Source organism: Oncorhynchus masou, chromosome 2, assembly GCF_036934945.1.
Source record: "Oncorhynchus masou masou isolate Uvic2021 chromosome 2, UVic_Omas_1.1, whole genome shotgun sequence".
Classification (NCBI taxonomy): domain Eukaryota; kingdom Metazoa; phylum Chordata; class Actinopteri; order Salmoniformes; family Salmonidae; genus Oncorhynchus; species Oncorhynchus masou.
This window is the reverse complement of record NC_088213.1, coordinates 36,872,246-36,889,325: the sequence shown is the minus strand read 5'-3', so window position 1 is coordinate 36,889,325 and position 17,080 is coordinate 36,872,246. Positions and strand designations below refer to the sequence as shown.

Genomic DNA, 17,080 nt, shown 5'->3' with positions numbered 1-17,080 from the left:
CACAGCCATTTACTCAACTTCTCGGTCCAAGTGTTACCTGAACAACAACAAAAATGTGTTGGCCCAAACATTGCTCCAACTAGAAAACGTAAATACTGCAAAAAGGCAGTAAATGTAAAAATGACATGTTTGCACAACTTGTCTCATTTGTTCATTCAGCTGTACATAATTATTTGGGCATCTTAACTAAAAAAATGGTCAAGCAACTGGCACAACCATAGTGCTTTTCATCATGCATTTATACATGAATCATTATTCAACATGTCCTCACATGGGATTTGAACTCACAACATCTTGGTTCATAGCATTCCAAACCCCCTGCCAAGCCACCAATTATCAGAAAGTCCAGTTAGTCTCCAATCATTGATTTGATTGACTTATTTTACAATGTTAGGTTTTTCTGTATAGTATATTACTCTGTTTTAATATTACTGCTTAATCACTATAATATATAAAATAGTTTTTCTTGAGTACACAGTACTTTTAACAGAGCAGAGATTTACTTTGAAGTGCAAAGTGTAGCAGTAGAGGTGAAATCAGTCATAGACAAAGACGTGGTGGTTATGCAGGAGACTTGGACTGCTGTGAACCAAGAGGTTGTGAGTTCAAATCCCAGGTGAGGGCATGTTGAATATGAAATACTGTATAAATTAACATGCACAACATCTAACATGTAAATTGGAAATGTGATATGTTAAATTCACTTTGTTTGTAACTAGTTCAACAACCATTTATTAGGTTAAAAAGAACACTTTTTAGTTGAATGAATAAATGACACAATTTGAGCAAACACATAATTTTAAGTTGCCTGAAGTTTTGCCTGCATTTTGTCAAGGTGAAGCCACAGTAATACTTGGACCAAAAATGTTAGTAAACAAAACAATGCGGTGGAACTCGTTACTCAATAATAATAAGCTGAAACAATTTGATTTTGTTTTAGAGTGAACTGTCAGGATTGCATCATTTGGTAATAGGGGCTGTGACTGTGAACAACAGAGCTGTGTGAATCGAGGGGGTGGCTCTAGGTGAGTGCTTGTTAAATTTGAAGAGAGAAGGGGGGTGGTAGGGGGAGGGGGTTACAGTGCGTTATGGCCCTTAAGTCAAGTTCCTCACCCATAACCACTATCTACCTCCAGCCCTCAGCCCATTGGAGCAGCCTGTCTTTAGTAGGTCATTAAAGCAGTTCCTATAGGCTAGCCCCTGGGGCCTTCAATTATACATCTGATAGTACTACAGAGGAGAGAGCAGCAGCTGTGTCTGGGTGACATACTCTGTCACCGCTGCACACACACCAATACAGATACACCCATGTCAGCACGCAACCACACACACCCATACAGATACACACATGTCAGCACGCAACCACACACACCCATACAGATACATACATGTCAGCACGCAACCACACACACCCATACAGATACATACATGTCAGCACGCAACCACACACACCCATACAGATACACACATGTCAGCACGCAACCACACACACCCATACAGATACACCCATACAGATACACACATGTCAGCACACAACCACACACACCCATACAGACACACCCATACAGATACACACATGTCAGCATGCAACCACACACACCCATACAGATACACCCATACAGATACACACATGTCAGCACGCAACCACACACACCCATACAGATACACACATGTCAGCACGCAACAACACACGCATGCACGCACACTCACACACCCATACAGATACACACGTCAGCACGCAACAACGCACGCACGCACACTCACACATCCATACAGATACACACATGTCAGCACGCACACTCACACACACACAAACACACACACAAACACCCCACACCCCCCAGCAAATAAACATTGACATGCCAACATAACATTTAGTCTCATTCAATTATCAATTAAAAGCCACTTTTATGTCTCCTCTACATGAAGGATGGGGATGGCAGAGCATCCATCCAACCGAGCGTTGCTGGAGAAACAGGTGTTCTGTTACCATACGTCCTCACTGCTCTCTCCTCTCTCCTGCTGTCTGTCTAGGGATCTCTCCTCTCTCCTGCTGTCTGTCTACTGCTCTCTCCTCTCTCCTCTCTCCTGCTGTCTGTCTACTGCTCTCTCCTCTCTCCTGCTGTCTGTCTACTGCTCTCTCCTCTCTCTCTCTCCTGCTGTCTGTCTACTGCTCTCTCCTCCCTCCTGCTGTCTGTCTACTGATCTCTCCTCTCTCCTGCTGTCTGTCTACTGCTCTCTCCTCCCTCCTCTCTCCTGCTGTCTGTCTACGGCTCTCTCCTCCCTCCTCTCTCCTGCTGTCTGTCTACTGCTCTCTCCTCCCTCTTCTCTCCTGCTGTCTGTCTACTGCTCTCTCCTCCCTCCTCCCTCCTGCTGTCTGTCTACTGCTCTCTCCTCGCTCCTGCTGTCTGTCTACTGCTCTCTCCTCTCTCCTCCCTCCGGCTGTCTGTCTACTGCTCTCTCCTCTCTCTGTCTGTCTGTCTACTGCTCTCTCCTCCCTCCTCCCTCCTGCTGTCTGTCTACTGCTCTCTCCTCTCTCTGTCTGTCTGTCTACTGCTCTCTCCTCCATCCTCTCTCCTGCTGTCTGTCTACTGCTCTCTCCTCTCTCCTGCTGTCTGTCTACTGCTCTCTCCTCCCTCCTCTCTCCTGCTGTCTGTCTACTGCTCTCTCCTGCTGTCTGTTTACTGGTCTCTCCTCTCTCCTCCCTCCTGCTGTCTGTCTACTGCTCTCTCCTCTCTCCTGCTGTCTGTTTACTGGTCTCTCTCCTCCCCCTCCTGCTGTCTGTCTACTGCTCTCTCCTCTGTCCTCTCTCCTGCTGTCTGTCAAATGCTCCCTCCCCCTCCTCCTGTCTGTCTACTGCTCTCTCCTCCCTCCTCTCTCCTGCTGTCTGTCTACTGCTCTTTCCCCCATCCTGCTGTCTGTCTACTGCTCTCTCCTCCCTCCTGCTGTCTGTCTACTGCTCTCTCCTCCCTCCTCTCTCCTGCTGTCTGTCTACTGCTCTCTCCCCCATCCTGCTGTCTGTCTACTGCTCCCTCCTCTCTCCTGCTGTCTGTCTACTGCTCTCTCCTCCCTCCTCTCTTCTGCTGTCTGTCTACTGCTCTCTCCTCCCTCCTCTCTCCTGCTGTCTACTGCTCTCTCCCTCATCCTGCTGTCTGTCTACTGCTCTCTCCCCCATCCTGCTGTCTGTCTACTGCTCTCTCCTCCCTCCTCTCTCCTGCTGTCTGTCTAATGCTCCCTCTTCCCTCCTGCTGTCTGTCTACTGCTCTCTCCCCCTCCTCTCTCCTGCTGTCTGTCTACTGCTCTCTCCCCCATCCTGCTGTCTGTCTACTGCTCTCTCCTCCCTCCTCTCTCCTGCTGTCTGTCTACTGCTCTCTCCTCCCTCCTGCTGTCTGTCTACTGCTCTCTCCTCCCTCCTCTCTTCTGCTGTCTGTCTACTGCTCTCTTCTCCCTCCTGCTGTCTGTCTACTGCTCTCTCCTCCCTCCTCTCTTCTGCTGTCTGTCTACTGCTCTCTTCTCCCTCCTCTCTCCTGCTGTCTGTCTACTGCTCTCTCCTCCCTCCTCTCTTCTGCTGTCTGTCTACTGCTCTCTCCTCCCTCCTCTCTCCTGCTGTCTGTCTACTGCTCTCTCCTCCCTCCTGCTGTCTGTCTACTGCTCTCTCCTCCCTCCTCTCTTCTGCTGTCTGTCTACTGCTCTCTTCTCCCTCCTGTTGTCTGTCTACTGCTCTCTCCTCTCTCCTCCTTCCTGCTGTCTGTCTACTGCTCTCTCCTCTCCTCCTTCCTGCTGTCTGTCTACTGCTCTCTCCTCCCTCCTCTCTTCTGCTGTCTGTCTACTGCTCTCTTCTCCCTCCTCTCTCCTGCTGTCTGTCTACTGCTCTCTCCTCCCTCCTGCTCTGTCTACTGCTCTCTCCTCCCTCCTCTCTTTTGCTGTCTGTCTACTGCTCTCTTCTCCCTCCTCTCTCCTGCTGTCTGTCTACTGCTCTCTCCTCCCTCCTGCTGTCTGTCTACTGCTCTCTCCTCCCTCCTCTCTTCTGCTGTCTGTCTACTGCTCTCTTCTCCCTCCTCTCTCCTGCCGTCTGTCTACTGCTCTCTCCTCCCTCCTGCTCTGTCTACTGCTCTCTCCTCCCTCCTCTCTCTTGCTGTCTGTCTACTGCTCTCTCCTCTCTCCTGCTGTCTCCTTTACCTTTTAGCTCCCTCCTTCCTTCCCTTCCTCCCTTCCGCTTTCTCCTTTCTCAGAAAGGGCACAAGGGAAGAGGAACTAGAGGAGGGGTAACTCTGGAAGAGAAGCTGTAGTCAGCCCTGGGGGAGCCAGCCTCCCCTTCCCAGCACAGCCACCTGGTGCCCCATACAGTCTACATCCACCACTCCATAACACACAGAACACTCGGCCTACTGTAGATACCACACTCCCTACTGTTCTGTATCATCTCTACCACACGCTGAGGACAGCCATCCCATTAACCTCAGTAAAATAACATAAGACACGTAGAGAGCTAATGCATGTAAGCAGGTGACAGCTAGCCGGTAGAGCATGTACTGACTGGATAACATCTCCCCATAGTGAACCACCTGAGGCAGAGCAGTATTGTGTGTTCCAGTGGTGTGTTAGAGACGGTGTTACCCACGGACCTGTGGTCCTGCGGATGTGGAGCACGTAGCCGATGATCTCCTGAGTGTCCTGGGCGGACTCCTTCCAGGACACCTGGATGGCGTTGGGTGAGAGAGCCTCGGCCCGCACCACACTGGGCATCCCTGGCAGACCGTCTGCCCAGAGCACGGTGAGACGGGCACTGGCCTGGGTGGAGCCGGCGCTGTTCTCAGCGATGCACTGGTAGATGGCCTCGTCCTCCTGACTGATGCCATAGATGGTCAGCGTGCTTGAGGAAGAAGAGGGGGGAGGAAGAGGAGGAGGACGAGGTGGAGGGAAGAAGGAGGGGTAAAAGAGGAGGGAGGAAAGTAGACACAGGAAAGACGTGAGTCTCTGGTTTGCAGCGAGAAGGATTAGGATATTATTGTGTAGTGCAGAGAAAGCAAACAGAAAGCTCTCAGAGATGATTATTGATTTCAAAGATGACTGTATTGTGCGTGCGGTGGCATTTTCTGAGCAAAACAAAGCCGGCAGAAGCTGACAAGGGCTTTGTTTAAAAACTCTCACAGCGGGCAGTCAAGCAAACAATAGAATACTGTATGAAATCCTTCTGTGTAGCATCTGAATCAGTCTTATTTACAGCAGTGGCATTTCTGTTCCTGTTTGTGTCAGTCCTGAGCAGATACACTGTCACTACAGAATGAGCCTGCTGGATGTGGCATCGTAATACGACAGGTAATAAACACAACAATCAAAACAAAAACAAACACTGTCTGTGTACAGTAGGATTGTGTGTGTGTGTGTGTGTGTGTGTGTGTGTGTGTGTGTGTGTGTGTGTGTGTAGATGTGAATGGTGCCTTACTGTATCTTCCAAGAATGAAAATGCTAATCCTCCCCCCTTTTCCCTCTTTACCTCCCTCCCTCCCTCGTTACTTGAGGATGGGATGGAGGTGGGGGCGCACACCGAACTCCCCCCGTTTTCAATGTTTCTCGCTCCACCCTTCTTCCCCTCTGCCTCTCTTCCAATCCCTCCTTCCTCCCTCTATCTGCCGTTGCTGGAGGATGGCTTGATGGGGTGTGTGTGCGTGTGTGTGTGTAGGATGGCTTGATGGTGTGTGAGGGGTGGAGGGCATAGGGGGTGAATTATTAGAGCTGAATACATAATCATCCGCTCTTCTCCTCTTAATCCTGAGGGGATGAGAAAATAAAAGATTTAACACAGAGGAGCATAATATGGAAATGAACCCCTCCAGCATATTGCATGTTTTGGGGATAGACGCTGACAGCTAGTGTGAGGAGTGCGTTTTTGAAAAGCTCCAAGGTGGGAGTGTAAGATCAATGACTGTTGCAAATAAATGGAGGATTTAATTTTTTTGTATTTTTATGCCTTATGCATTTCTCACATTGTGCCTGCGGATTAGGTCTGCTATTCTACAGAAAGGCCTCAGACGCGAACTTCAATCTATCTCCTCTCTCCATATCATTGTCTGTCTGACTCCAGTTGACTTAGGTATGCCGGCAGCTGTTTAAACGGGCTGATGGTGTCCCCACAGACAGATGGGCCACATCCGTCTTCACTACCTTTCCAGGGCACCTCTCTGACACAGGGAAGTCCAGGAGTCAGGGACCAGTTTGATCATGCTGTAGGCGTGTGGTTCATGCTGTAGGCGTGTGGTTCATGCTGTAGGCGTGTGGTTCACGCTGTAGGCGTGTGGTTCACGCTGTAGGCGTGTGGTCTCTGAGACCTGTGAGTGTTCGATCGGGTTTTCCGTTTCAAAGTCGTTGTCAAGACTGAAGGGACACACTACATAAGCATAAGGACAAGATCATAGTGTACCTTTAAGGTCGCTGGTTTGAATCCCCGAGCCGACTAGATGAAACTGGCTTAAATGGAAATGCCTATACTGTACTCCTCACAATAGAATCCCACAGTGGAGGTGTCATAATACCCATAAAACCTAGCGGTCGAACAAGGAAATGGTTCCAATAGTTTTTCCCATAGGGGATGTTAGAAACACTTAAAATAAGGGCTGTGTTTCGTGTAGGCTTACCCTGGCATGACGTTTGGATAACCATGTCAATCTCTCTCGGACAAGGTGACTTTTATCAATATATTCAGCTCTCAGATTTGAACATGAAATTAGCATCAAAGTAGACAGCATGCAAGATTACAAATCCCGGCAAGATCCTGCACGCCATCTCTACCTGGCATGTTTGCTAACAGGTCAATAAAAAAAACACAGCCAATTTATTAATTACTACATTTAGCTAAAATTAGATAGTTAATCCAGAGATTCTTACCTTGCCTCGATTTGTCAGTCTCGTTCAGATCATCATGGCATTTGTAGTTCTTTATGATATCCACATTAGCAGCTAATTCGCATTTAATTTGTTGGGGGTAAATAGAGGTTTTCATCACACCAGGGCAAGCTTGCATGAAACACGGCCCTTATTTTAAAATCCCCTATGGGAAAAATTAATGGTGGAAAAACGATTGGAACCATTTCCTGTTTGACCGCTAGGTTTTATGGGTATTATGACTCATATTATGGTACTATATGAGAAACCACGAGGAAAGAGAAGTCCAGTTTAATTACAGAAGTAAAGGACAGTGACTTTATATACCTGTCGTTTCACAAGTGAAGGGGCAGAGGGGACTGGTGTTGGTCTTACAGTTCAATGAACATTACACTGTATGAAATATGATGAGTGGATCATTTGATTACCTTTTAATAATTGATGGTATATGAATGAGCGGCTTCAGTGGTCCACTGGTTTCAGTGGAGAGAGAGAGATTGAAAGAGAGAGACAAAGAGAGAGAGAGAGAAAGACAAAGAGAGAGACAAAGAGAGAGAGAGAGAGAGAGAAAGAGAGAGAGACGGAGAGAGAGACAGAGAGGGCCATTATTCCAGAGAGGATAGGTTGGTCCAGTCTGCCAGGTGGTATCAATCTCACCGGGCCTGTCTAGTTTCACTTTCCTGATGGGTCATGGCTAGAAAGAATGCATTTTTTTTGGCATTTTAGCTCACCCTAACCCTTTTCCCCACGTGAACCTAATTCTCCGACCCTGCTGCGTAAGTTCTCCTAGCCTGCTACGAAAAGTCAAATCTGACACAAGCTGTATGCTTTCTAGTCAAAACCCTCCTGAGGCTCATCTTCCTTCTCCTTCTCCAAAAGGGGGCGCCGGACATTTGACCGGCAACATTTTAATTTACTGGACATGAGAGACATTTACATCCCAAGGATCCCGAATTGCACGGACCCAATTGAATCTCAACTTACATTGTACAAGCAATGAGGGAAAGGTAGGTAGCTGTATTCGCTATTTAAAAAAAATATATATATATGAATTTCAGCACCGCAATGGTATAGGACAAACATAAGTACAGGTAAGCGTTTTCAGAATCTAATGTTTACATACTGTTTAACCGTCTTCATATGTATATACTGTATTCTAATCAATTCTCATATAACTACTGCTGTACACAAATGTTCTATTCATATACTGCCCATAATGTCTATAGACACCATCACACTGTACATATATATTTATATTCCAGACGCCGACATTGCTTGTTCTATCATTTATATATTTCTTAATTCCTTTCTTTTCATTTTTTGAATTTGCCTGTGTTGTTTTGTTTTGTTAGATATTTCTGCACTGTTGAAGCTAGGAACATACGCATTTCCCTACACCCGCGACAGCATCTGCAAAATATGTGTACGCGACAAATAAAATGTCATTGAATTTCATTTGAATTGACATTTTTACTAGAATCAGTGTTGTTGCTCGAAAATCCCACGACCATATAAGAGAACAGAGTTGAGCACTCAGCTAGCGAAATTTCTGCCTCTCTTCCCAGAGACCTTTTGCTTTGAGGGTGGATGTGTCTGAGGCCAGACTTATAACGTGACTCCTGTGCTGAACTACCAACCACTGGGCTGCCAGGCAGACTGAGGACCCGGATGCGGCTGCTCTCTGAGTTTGTGTCCATCATCTGACAGATCCCACAGAGAGTCTTTGACTGGAGGAAGAAAGAATCTAGAGCTACTGCAGTCAGAGGAACAATGGCATCACACAGGAGGACAACCAACGCAGAAAGGCTTTGAAGAGAGAGCGAGAGAGAAACTGAGAGAAAGAGCTCCCGGAAAGAGAGTGAGCGAGAGAGAAACTGAGAGAAAGAGCTCCCGGAAAGAGAGTGAGCGAGAGAGAAACTGAGAGAAAGAGCTCCCGGAAAGAGAGTGAGCGAGAGAGAAACTGAGAGAAAGAGCTCCCGGAAAGAGAGTGAGCGAGAGAGAAACTGAGAGAAAGAGCTCCCGGAAAGAGAGTGAGAGAAAGAGCTCCCGGAAAGAGAGTGAGCGAGAGAGAAACTGAGAGAAAGAGCTCCCGGAAAGAGAGTGAGCGAGAGAGAAACTGAGAGAAAGAGCTCCCGGAAAGAGAGTGAGCGAGAGAGAAAAGCATTCCTGATAAAGGGGTAAACAAATGAAGAGAGAGAGAGAGAGAGAGAGAGAGAGAGAGAGAGAGAGAGAGAGAGAGAGAGAGAGAGAGAGAGAGAGAGAGAGAGAGAGAGAGAGAGAGAGAGAGGGAGAGAGAGAGAGAGAGAGAGAGAGAGAGAGAGAGAGAGCATCTTAGAAACAGAAAGAGAGAGCGTGAGTCAATGTTTTGGGCAGAGTGCGTGTGTGAGTGGGGAAGAAAAGATCTCTGTTTGGGCCATCTGCCTGGCCTTGCTGTCATGACAGACCGGCAGGTTGACAGCATCATTTACTCATCAGTTCAAGGCCACTTCACCGATTGATGGATTCTCCCAGTCTGGGTGAGGGGGCTGGAACTGTGTAGGCTCACTGGGCTGGGGCTGGGGATGGGGTAGGCTCACTGGGCTGGGGCTGGAACTGGGTAGATTCACTGGGCTGGGGCTAGGGTAGGCTCACTGGGGCTGGAACTGGGGCTCAGGGGCTGGAACTGGGGCTCACTGGGCTGGGGCTGGGGCTAGGGTAGGCTCACTGGGCTGGGGATGGGGCTAGGGTAGGCTCACTGGACTGGGGATGGGGTAGGCTCACTGGGCTGGGGCTAGGGTAGGCTCACTGGACTGGGGATGGGGCTGGGCTGGGGCTAGGCTCACTGGGCTGGGGCTGGAACTGGGTAGGCTCACTGGGCTGGGGCTGGGGCTAGGGTAGGCTCACTGGGCTGGGGCTGGGGCTAGGGTAGGCTCACTGGGCTGGGGATGGGGCTAGGGTAGGCTCACTGGACTGGGGATGGGGCTAGGGTAGGCTCACTGGACTGGGGATGGGGTAGGCTCACTGGGCTGGGGCTAGGGTAGGCTCACTGGACTGGGGATGGGGCTAGGGTAGGCTCACTGGGCTGGGGCTAGGGTAGGCTCACTGGGCAGTGGGTGGGGCTAGGTTAGGCTCACTGGGCTGGGGATTGGGCTAGGGAAGGCTCACTGGGCTGGGGCTAGGGTAGGCTCACTGGACTGGGGATGGGGCTAGGGTAGGCTCACTGGACTGGGGATGGGGTAGGCTCACTGGGCTGGGGCTAGGGTAGGCTCACTGGACTGGGGATGGGGCTAGGGTAGGCTCACTGGGCTGGGGCTAGGTTAGGCTCACTGGGCTGGGGATGGGGCTAGGGAAGGCTCACTGGGCTGGGGCTAGGGTAGGCTCACTGGACTGGTAATGGGGCTAGGGTAGGCTCACTGGGCTGGGGCTAGGGTAGGCTCACTGGACTGGGGATGTGGCTAGAGTAGGCTCACTGGGCTGGGGATGGGGCTAGGGTAGGCTCACTGGGCTGGGGATGGGGCTAGGGTAGGCTCACTGGGCTGGGGCTAGGGTAGGCTCACTGGACTGGGGCTAGGGTAGGCTCACTGGACTGGGGTTGGGGCTAGGAAAAGCTCACTGGACTGGGGATGGGGTAGGCTCACTGGGCTGGGGCTAGGGTAGGCTCACTGGACTGGGGATGGGGCTAGGAAAGGCTCACTGGGCTGGGGATGGGGCTCACTGGGCTGGGGCTAGGGTAGGCTCACTGGGCTGGGGCTAGGGTAGGCTCACTGGGCTGGGGATGGGGCTAGGGTAGGCTCACTGGGCTGGGGCTAGGGTAGGCTCACTGGGCTGGGGATGGGGCTAGGGTAGGCTCACTGGGCTGGGGATGGGGCTAGGGAAGGCTCACTGGGCTGGGGCTAGGGTAGGATCACTGGACTGGGGATGGGGCAAGGGTAGGCTCACTGGGCTGGGGCTAGGGTAGGCTCACTGGGCTGGGGATGGTGCTATGGTAGGCTCACTGGGCTGGGGATGGGGCTAGGGTAGGCTCACTGGACTGGGGATGGGGTAGGCTCACTGGGCTGGGGCTAGGGTAGGCTCACTGGACTGGGGATGGGGCTAGGGTAGGCTCACTGGGCTGGGGATGGGGCTAGGGTAGTCTCACTGGGCTGGGGCTAGGGTAGGCTCACTGGGGATGGGGATAGGGTAGGCTCACTGGGCTGGGGATGGGGCTAGGGTAGGCTCACTGGGCTGGGGATGGGGCTAGGGTAGGGGATGGGGTAGGCTCACTGGGCTGGGGATGGGGCTAGGGTAGGCTCACTGGGCTGGGGCTAGGGTAGGCTTACTGGACTGGGGATGGGGCTAGGGTAGGCTCACTGGGCTGGGGCTAGGGTAGGCTCACTGGGCTGGGGCTAGGGTAGGCTCACTGGACTGGGGATGGGGTAGGCTCACTGGGCCGGGGATGGGGCTAGGGTAGGCTTACTGGGCTGGGGCTAGGGTAGGCTCACTGGGCTGGGGCTAGGGTAGGCTTACTGGACTGGGGATGGGGCTAGGGTAGGCTCACTGGGCTGGGGCTAGGGTAGGCTCACTGGGCTGGGGCTAGGGTAGGTTCACTGGGCTGGGGCTGGGGTAGGCTCACTGGGCTTGAACTGGGTAGGCTCACTGGGCTGGGGCTGGGGTAGGCTCACTGGGCTGGAACTGGGTAGGCTCACTGGACTGGGGCTGGGGTCGGCTCACTGGGCTGGGGCTAGGGTAGGGTAGGCTCACTGGGCTGGGGCTGGGACTAGGGTAGGTAGGCTCACTGGGCTGGGGCTGTGGCTAGAGTAGGCTCACTAGGCTGGGGCTGTGGCTTGGGTGGGCTCACTGGGCTGGGGCTGTGGCTAGGGTAGGCTCACTGGGCTGGGGCTGTGGCTAGGTTGGGCTCACTGGGCTAGGGATAGGAAGCTGTGCGGGCTAACTGGGCTCAGTGGGCTGGGGGCGTGGGAGGTTTCTGTTGTTCAGCCACTGGGGCCGAGTTTGCAATGTTGTCACTGAACGAAGGCCTGTGAAAGGCTAAACTAGAGAGAGGGAGGGGAAAAAGGGAAGAAGGAGGGAACGGGGGGAGAGGGGAGGGGGGAGAGCAGGGGCTTTGAAGAGGGAGGAGCAATGAGCTGTCTCATGGAAAGCCCACGGAAATGACTGATTGCAAGCAGGTTAGAGGTCAAGGCCAATGCCCTGGTCCCAGCTTGCTGGAATCACAAAACGGGGCATCCACAGAATGAAAACAGAAAAAAAGGAAAACATAGTTCCCTTTTAATAGGTTCAGCTACACACAAAAAAAATATGCAGCCCAGTGGAATATTCCTAGAGGGAGTAGGACACATCTCTTCACTGAAACTTACACAAAAAATCATAGAAGTCTTCAATCCCCATAAAAACATAGGAGAAGATTAGTCTCGCCCTCAGTTACAGTCAACCCTCACAAGTCAAAACTATTCCACAAATCATGCCATTTCTACAACATTTACTACTGTCGGCTGACATTCTACCCAGATTCAGATGTTACTCTGCAATTTCAATGTCACTGCCTGACTGTGTTTGATGCCTGCTGGTTCAGATGATCCTGACTACGTCATGGATGGGCCAGGCTGGTTTAGATATTCCTATTAACAGTCCTTTCATAAGTGTCGTACTCCCCTGAAAACGGACAGGGCAGCACATTCTGAGTTCATGATTCTGATGGAGGTCAGCTAAGCATCTTCAATACCGGGGTAATGGTGTTTCATGTTTAAGGAACAGCCCGTGACCATCCCTCAGTGCCCTGCGTGAGAAGAACATCAACTCTCTGCCCTTCTACGTCAACCAACCAACATCCAGCGCACGCACGCACGCACGCACGCACGCACGCACGCACGCACGCACGCACGCACGCACGCACGCACGCACGCACACACACACACACACACACACACACACACACACACACACACACACACACACACACACACACACACACACACACACACACACACACACACACTAGGTAAAGTCCCTGGTCAAAACAATATAATCCTACTGTTATATTTGCATTAGCTGCCAATCTGAATTTATTGTGACACCATCTTAGCTCACACAGAGTTCACACCAGTCAGACTGTCACAGTGTGTAATTGGTTACAGTGTGGCATTAGGTACAGTGTGTAATTGGTTACAGCGTGCTGCAGGGAGACAGTCTAAAGGGCAATGCACAGGAGAATTTGCATGTTTGATATGTGTGTGTATGTATGCATGTGAATGTGTGTGTGTGTGCGTACGTGTGTTCTTTGATTAATGTGTGTGCATGCACGTGAGTAAAATACACAATCGATCCCCATTCTTTCTTATCCTATCCTCTCTGGCAGGTCAGCAGCATGAGAGAATGCTGTAGGGAACAATGTGCAGTATGTGCATGTCTCTGGTGTTGTCCCTTCCATTTGCAGGAACATACACACACCAGGGTTTCCGTTAGGAACATGTTGCGCCGGACAACGTGACCTGGGAAGAGTTTAATTTACTGGCCATTTGAGAAATTTACCAGACCCATATGAATTGGTTGTGTAACCAATTAGGGTGTCTACCCACTGTGCTCAGAACAAAATAAATCACATTTAGATTATATGGTAATTCATCTGAACAGAACATGCGACTCATGTAATGAAGAAGCCAATAAAATATTTGCCAAAATGCAATTAGTGGGAAAACACCATTCTAAACAGTTCACCTGATGAGAGCTGTTCCATATGTGACAGGAATGAAAATCTCAGGGGGAATCTAATAACAACGTCTAGGATGGGTTGTTAATATGACTAGGATTGGTCCTTTGGTTTCTCAACAATGAAAGAAAGTTGATATGAAAACCAATAGAACAGCAGAGAAATGCTGGTTAATGACAGCAGGAAGTCTTTAGAAAATAATTGCCTTCACGTTTCGATGGTTGGATTTTGGCAAGGCTACTTTGAAGCAAGGTAAGACATTTCTCATTTGAAGTAAACCGTTCAGGCTTCAAACTATTAAGTATACACATTATGTATACTCACAAACACACACACACACACACACACACACACACACACACACACACACACACACACACACACACACACACACACACACACACACACACACACACACACACACACACACACACACACACACACACACACACACACACACACACACACACACACACACTGCTAGGGATGGTGGAACATTCTAATTAAAATCTCACACTGCTAGGTAATCATGCACAGGGGCAGACCTCCAATATCAGATACAAGATATCTATATAACAGCAGAAACAGTGAGCTGGAGGGGCATATCATTACCACTGCCTTGCACCTGTAGGGAAGACTGGGGCCTGTTGAATGTGGTTGTCTATCCTTTCATTCACTCCTCCATAGGAATGGAAAACAGGAGGATCTGCTGTGACGACAACAGAAAATAGGGACTACTTGGGCTTGAACTGGGCTTGAACTGGGGCTTGAACTGGGGCTTGAACTGGGGCTTGAACTGGGCTTGAACTGGGGCTTGAACTGGGGCTTGAACTGGGGCTTGAACTGGGCTTGAACTGGGGCTTGAACTGGGGCTTGAACTGGGGCTTGAACTGGGGCTTGAACTGGGACTTGAACTGGGCTTGAACTGGGGCTTGAACTGGGGCTTGAACTGGGGCTTGAACTGGGCTTGAACTGGGGCTTGAACTGGGGCTTGAACTGGGCTTGAACTTTGCTTGAACTGGGCAAGAACTGGGCCTGCATTGCTCGCCCAACCAAGAGAGTGACTGTTCTGTTCTGTAGAACTAATACTGTAGCGCACCAGATGGAGACGTACGATGGGCTGTAGGAATGTATCAGAAGAGCAATGAGGTAAGCTACCAGCCTTGCACCCAAACACTTACCTCACAACAGTAAGTTAGGGTGCCACGAAAAGCTATGTTCCATAAATGACTGGGCTGGCTACATTTTGTGTTTGGCTACCTCAGTTTATCAGCCAATTAGCTAATGCTGGTGCTGGAACTCTAGCCTCCATACTAAACCAGTCCCAGCGTAGTGGGTGTATTGCATGAGAGGCTCCAGAGAGATGCAGAGCAGTGTCAGGTGGAGGTCTATCACTAGGCTGCCGTCTAACCCCTCTCTTTCTCTCCATCACTCTTTCCCTACAACACAGTCTGCTTCAGCCATCCAACTCAAGCGCCTAATGTGCGCTCTCTCTCTCTCTGCCTGGCCCTGTCTCTCTCTGCCTGGCCCTCTCTCTCTCTGCCTGGCACACTCTCTCTCTCTGCCTGGCCCTCTCTCTCTCTCTCTCTCTGCCTGGCCCTCTCTCTCTCTCTCTCTCTCTCTCTGCCTGGCCCTCTCTCTCTCTGCCTGGCCCTCTCTCTCTCTGCCTGGCCCTCTCTCTCTCTCTTACACTGTGACTGGTAGAGGAGAGCAGTGTGTCTGAGTGATGGTAGTGCCTCGGCCTCTCTCTCTCTTACTCTGTGACTGGTAGAGGAGAACAGTGTGTTTGAGTGATGGTAGTTCCTTGGCCTCTCTCTCTCTATCTCTGTGACTGGTAGAGGAGAACAGTGTGTCTGAGTGATGGTAGTGCCTCGGCCTCTCTCTCTCTGCCTGGCCCCTCTCTCTCTCTATCTCTGTGACTGGTAGAGGAGAACAGTGTGTCTGAGTGATGGTAGTGCCTCGGCCTCTCTCTCTCTATCTCTGTGACTGGTAGAGGAGAACAGTGTGTCTGAGTGATGGTAGTTCCTCGGCCTCTCTCTCTCTATCTCTGTGACTGGTAGAGGAGAACAGTGTGTCTGAGTGATGGTAGTGCCTCGGCCTCTCTCTCTCTGCCTGGCCCCTCTCTCTCTCTATCTCTGTGACTGGTAGAGGAGAACAGTGTGTCTGAGTGATGGTAGTGCCTCGGCCTCTCTCTCTCTATCTCTGTGACTGGTAGAGTAGAACAGTGTGTCTGAGTGATGGTAGTGCCTCGGCCTCTCTCTCTGCCTGGCCCCTCTCTCTCTCTATCTCTGTGACTGGTAGAGGAGAACAGTGTGTCTGAGTGATGGTAGTGCCTCGGCCTCTCTCTCTCTGCCTGGCCCCTCTCTCTCTCTATCTCTGTGACTGGTAGAGGAGAACAGTGTGTCTGAGTGATGGTAGTGCCTCGGCCTCTCTCTCTCTATCTCTGTGACTGGTAGAGGAGAACAGTGTGTCTGAGTGATGGTAGTGCCTTGGCCTCTCTCTCTCTATCTCTGTGACTGGTAGAGGAGAGCAGTGTGTCTGAGTGATGGTAGTTCCTCGGCCTCTCTCTCTCTATCTCTGTGACTGGTAGAGGAGAACAGTGTGTCTGAGTGATGGTAGTTCCTTGGCCTCTCTCTCTCTGCCTGGCCCCTCTCTCTCTCTATCTCTGTGACTGGTAGAGGAGAACAGTGTGTCTGAGTGATGGTAGTTCCTTGGCCTCTCTCTCTCTGCCTGGCCCCTCTCTCTCTCTATCTCTGTGACTGGTAGAGGAGAACAGTGTGTCTGAGTGATGGTAGTGCCTCGGCCTCTCTCTCTCTATCTCTGTGACTGGTAGAGGAGAACAGTGTGTCTGAGTGATGGTAGTGCCTCGGCCTCTCTCTCTCTATCTCTGTGACTGGTAGAGTAGAACAGTGTGTCTGAGTGATGGTAGTGCCTCGGCCTCTCTCTCTCTGCCTGGCCCCTCTCTCTCTCTATCTCTGTGACTGGTAGAGGAGAACAGTGTGTCTGAGTGATGGTAGTGCCTCGGCCTCTCTCTCCCCATGTACCACTAGGTCTGGAACACCTGTATCATTTACATGAACTTCACTGTCCCGCTTTATTGATTTTCTTGTGCATAAGTAATGTAATCACTTCACCATCCGTTGCATTTATAAATATTAACACACACAGATTCTCACTCTTGCAAAACACAGCTGGTGTACAGCACTGAACTTATCATGCATAATAAACCTGTATATAGAACAGAATTTCTTTCATTTCCCACAGCCAGAAACGCACCTAACCTATAAATCTTTCAAATGCTGACAGTTACAATGTACGCATAATACGATCTCCCCTGTCTGCGTGAACAAATATAGATCTCCCTCATATGTAATGACATACTATATTCTTTGTGTTATGGGCTCTCGTCAAAAGCAGTGCACCTTATAGGGAATAGGTGCTGTGAAATCTTCAACTGGAAAACATCCAAACACATGCAGGACATTGACAGAATACCTTGAAAAGTATGCGCACCAA

General features: G+C 50.4%; 1 protein-coding gene across 1 annotated transcript in view; it reads right to left on the bottom strand.

Moving 5' to 3' along the window:
- The window catches only part of LOC135554107 (immunoglobulin superfamily DCC subclass member 3-like), a 111,914-nt gene that overhangs the window by 10,346 nt on the left and 84,488 nt on the right, over window positions 1-17,080 (bottom strand). The window contains exon 7 of the mRNA XM_064986169.1: window positions 4,626-4,873. Within this exon, the coding sequence (XP_064842241.1) occupies window positions 4,626-4,873 (248 nt within the window). The remainder of the gene's footprint in view (window positions 1-4,625; window positions 4,874-17,080) is intronic.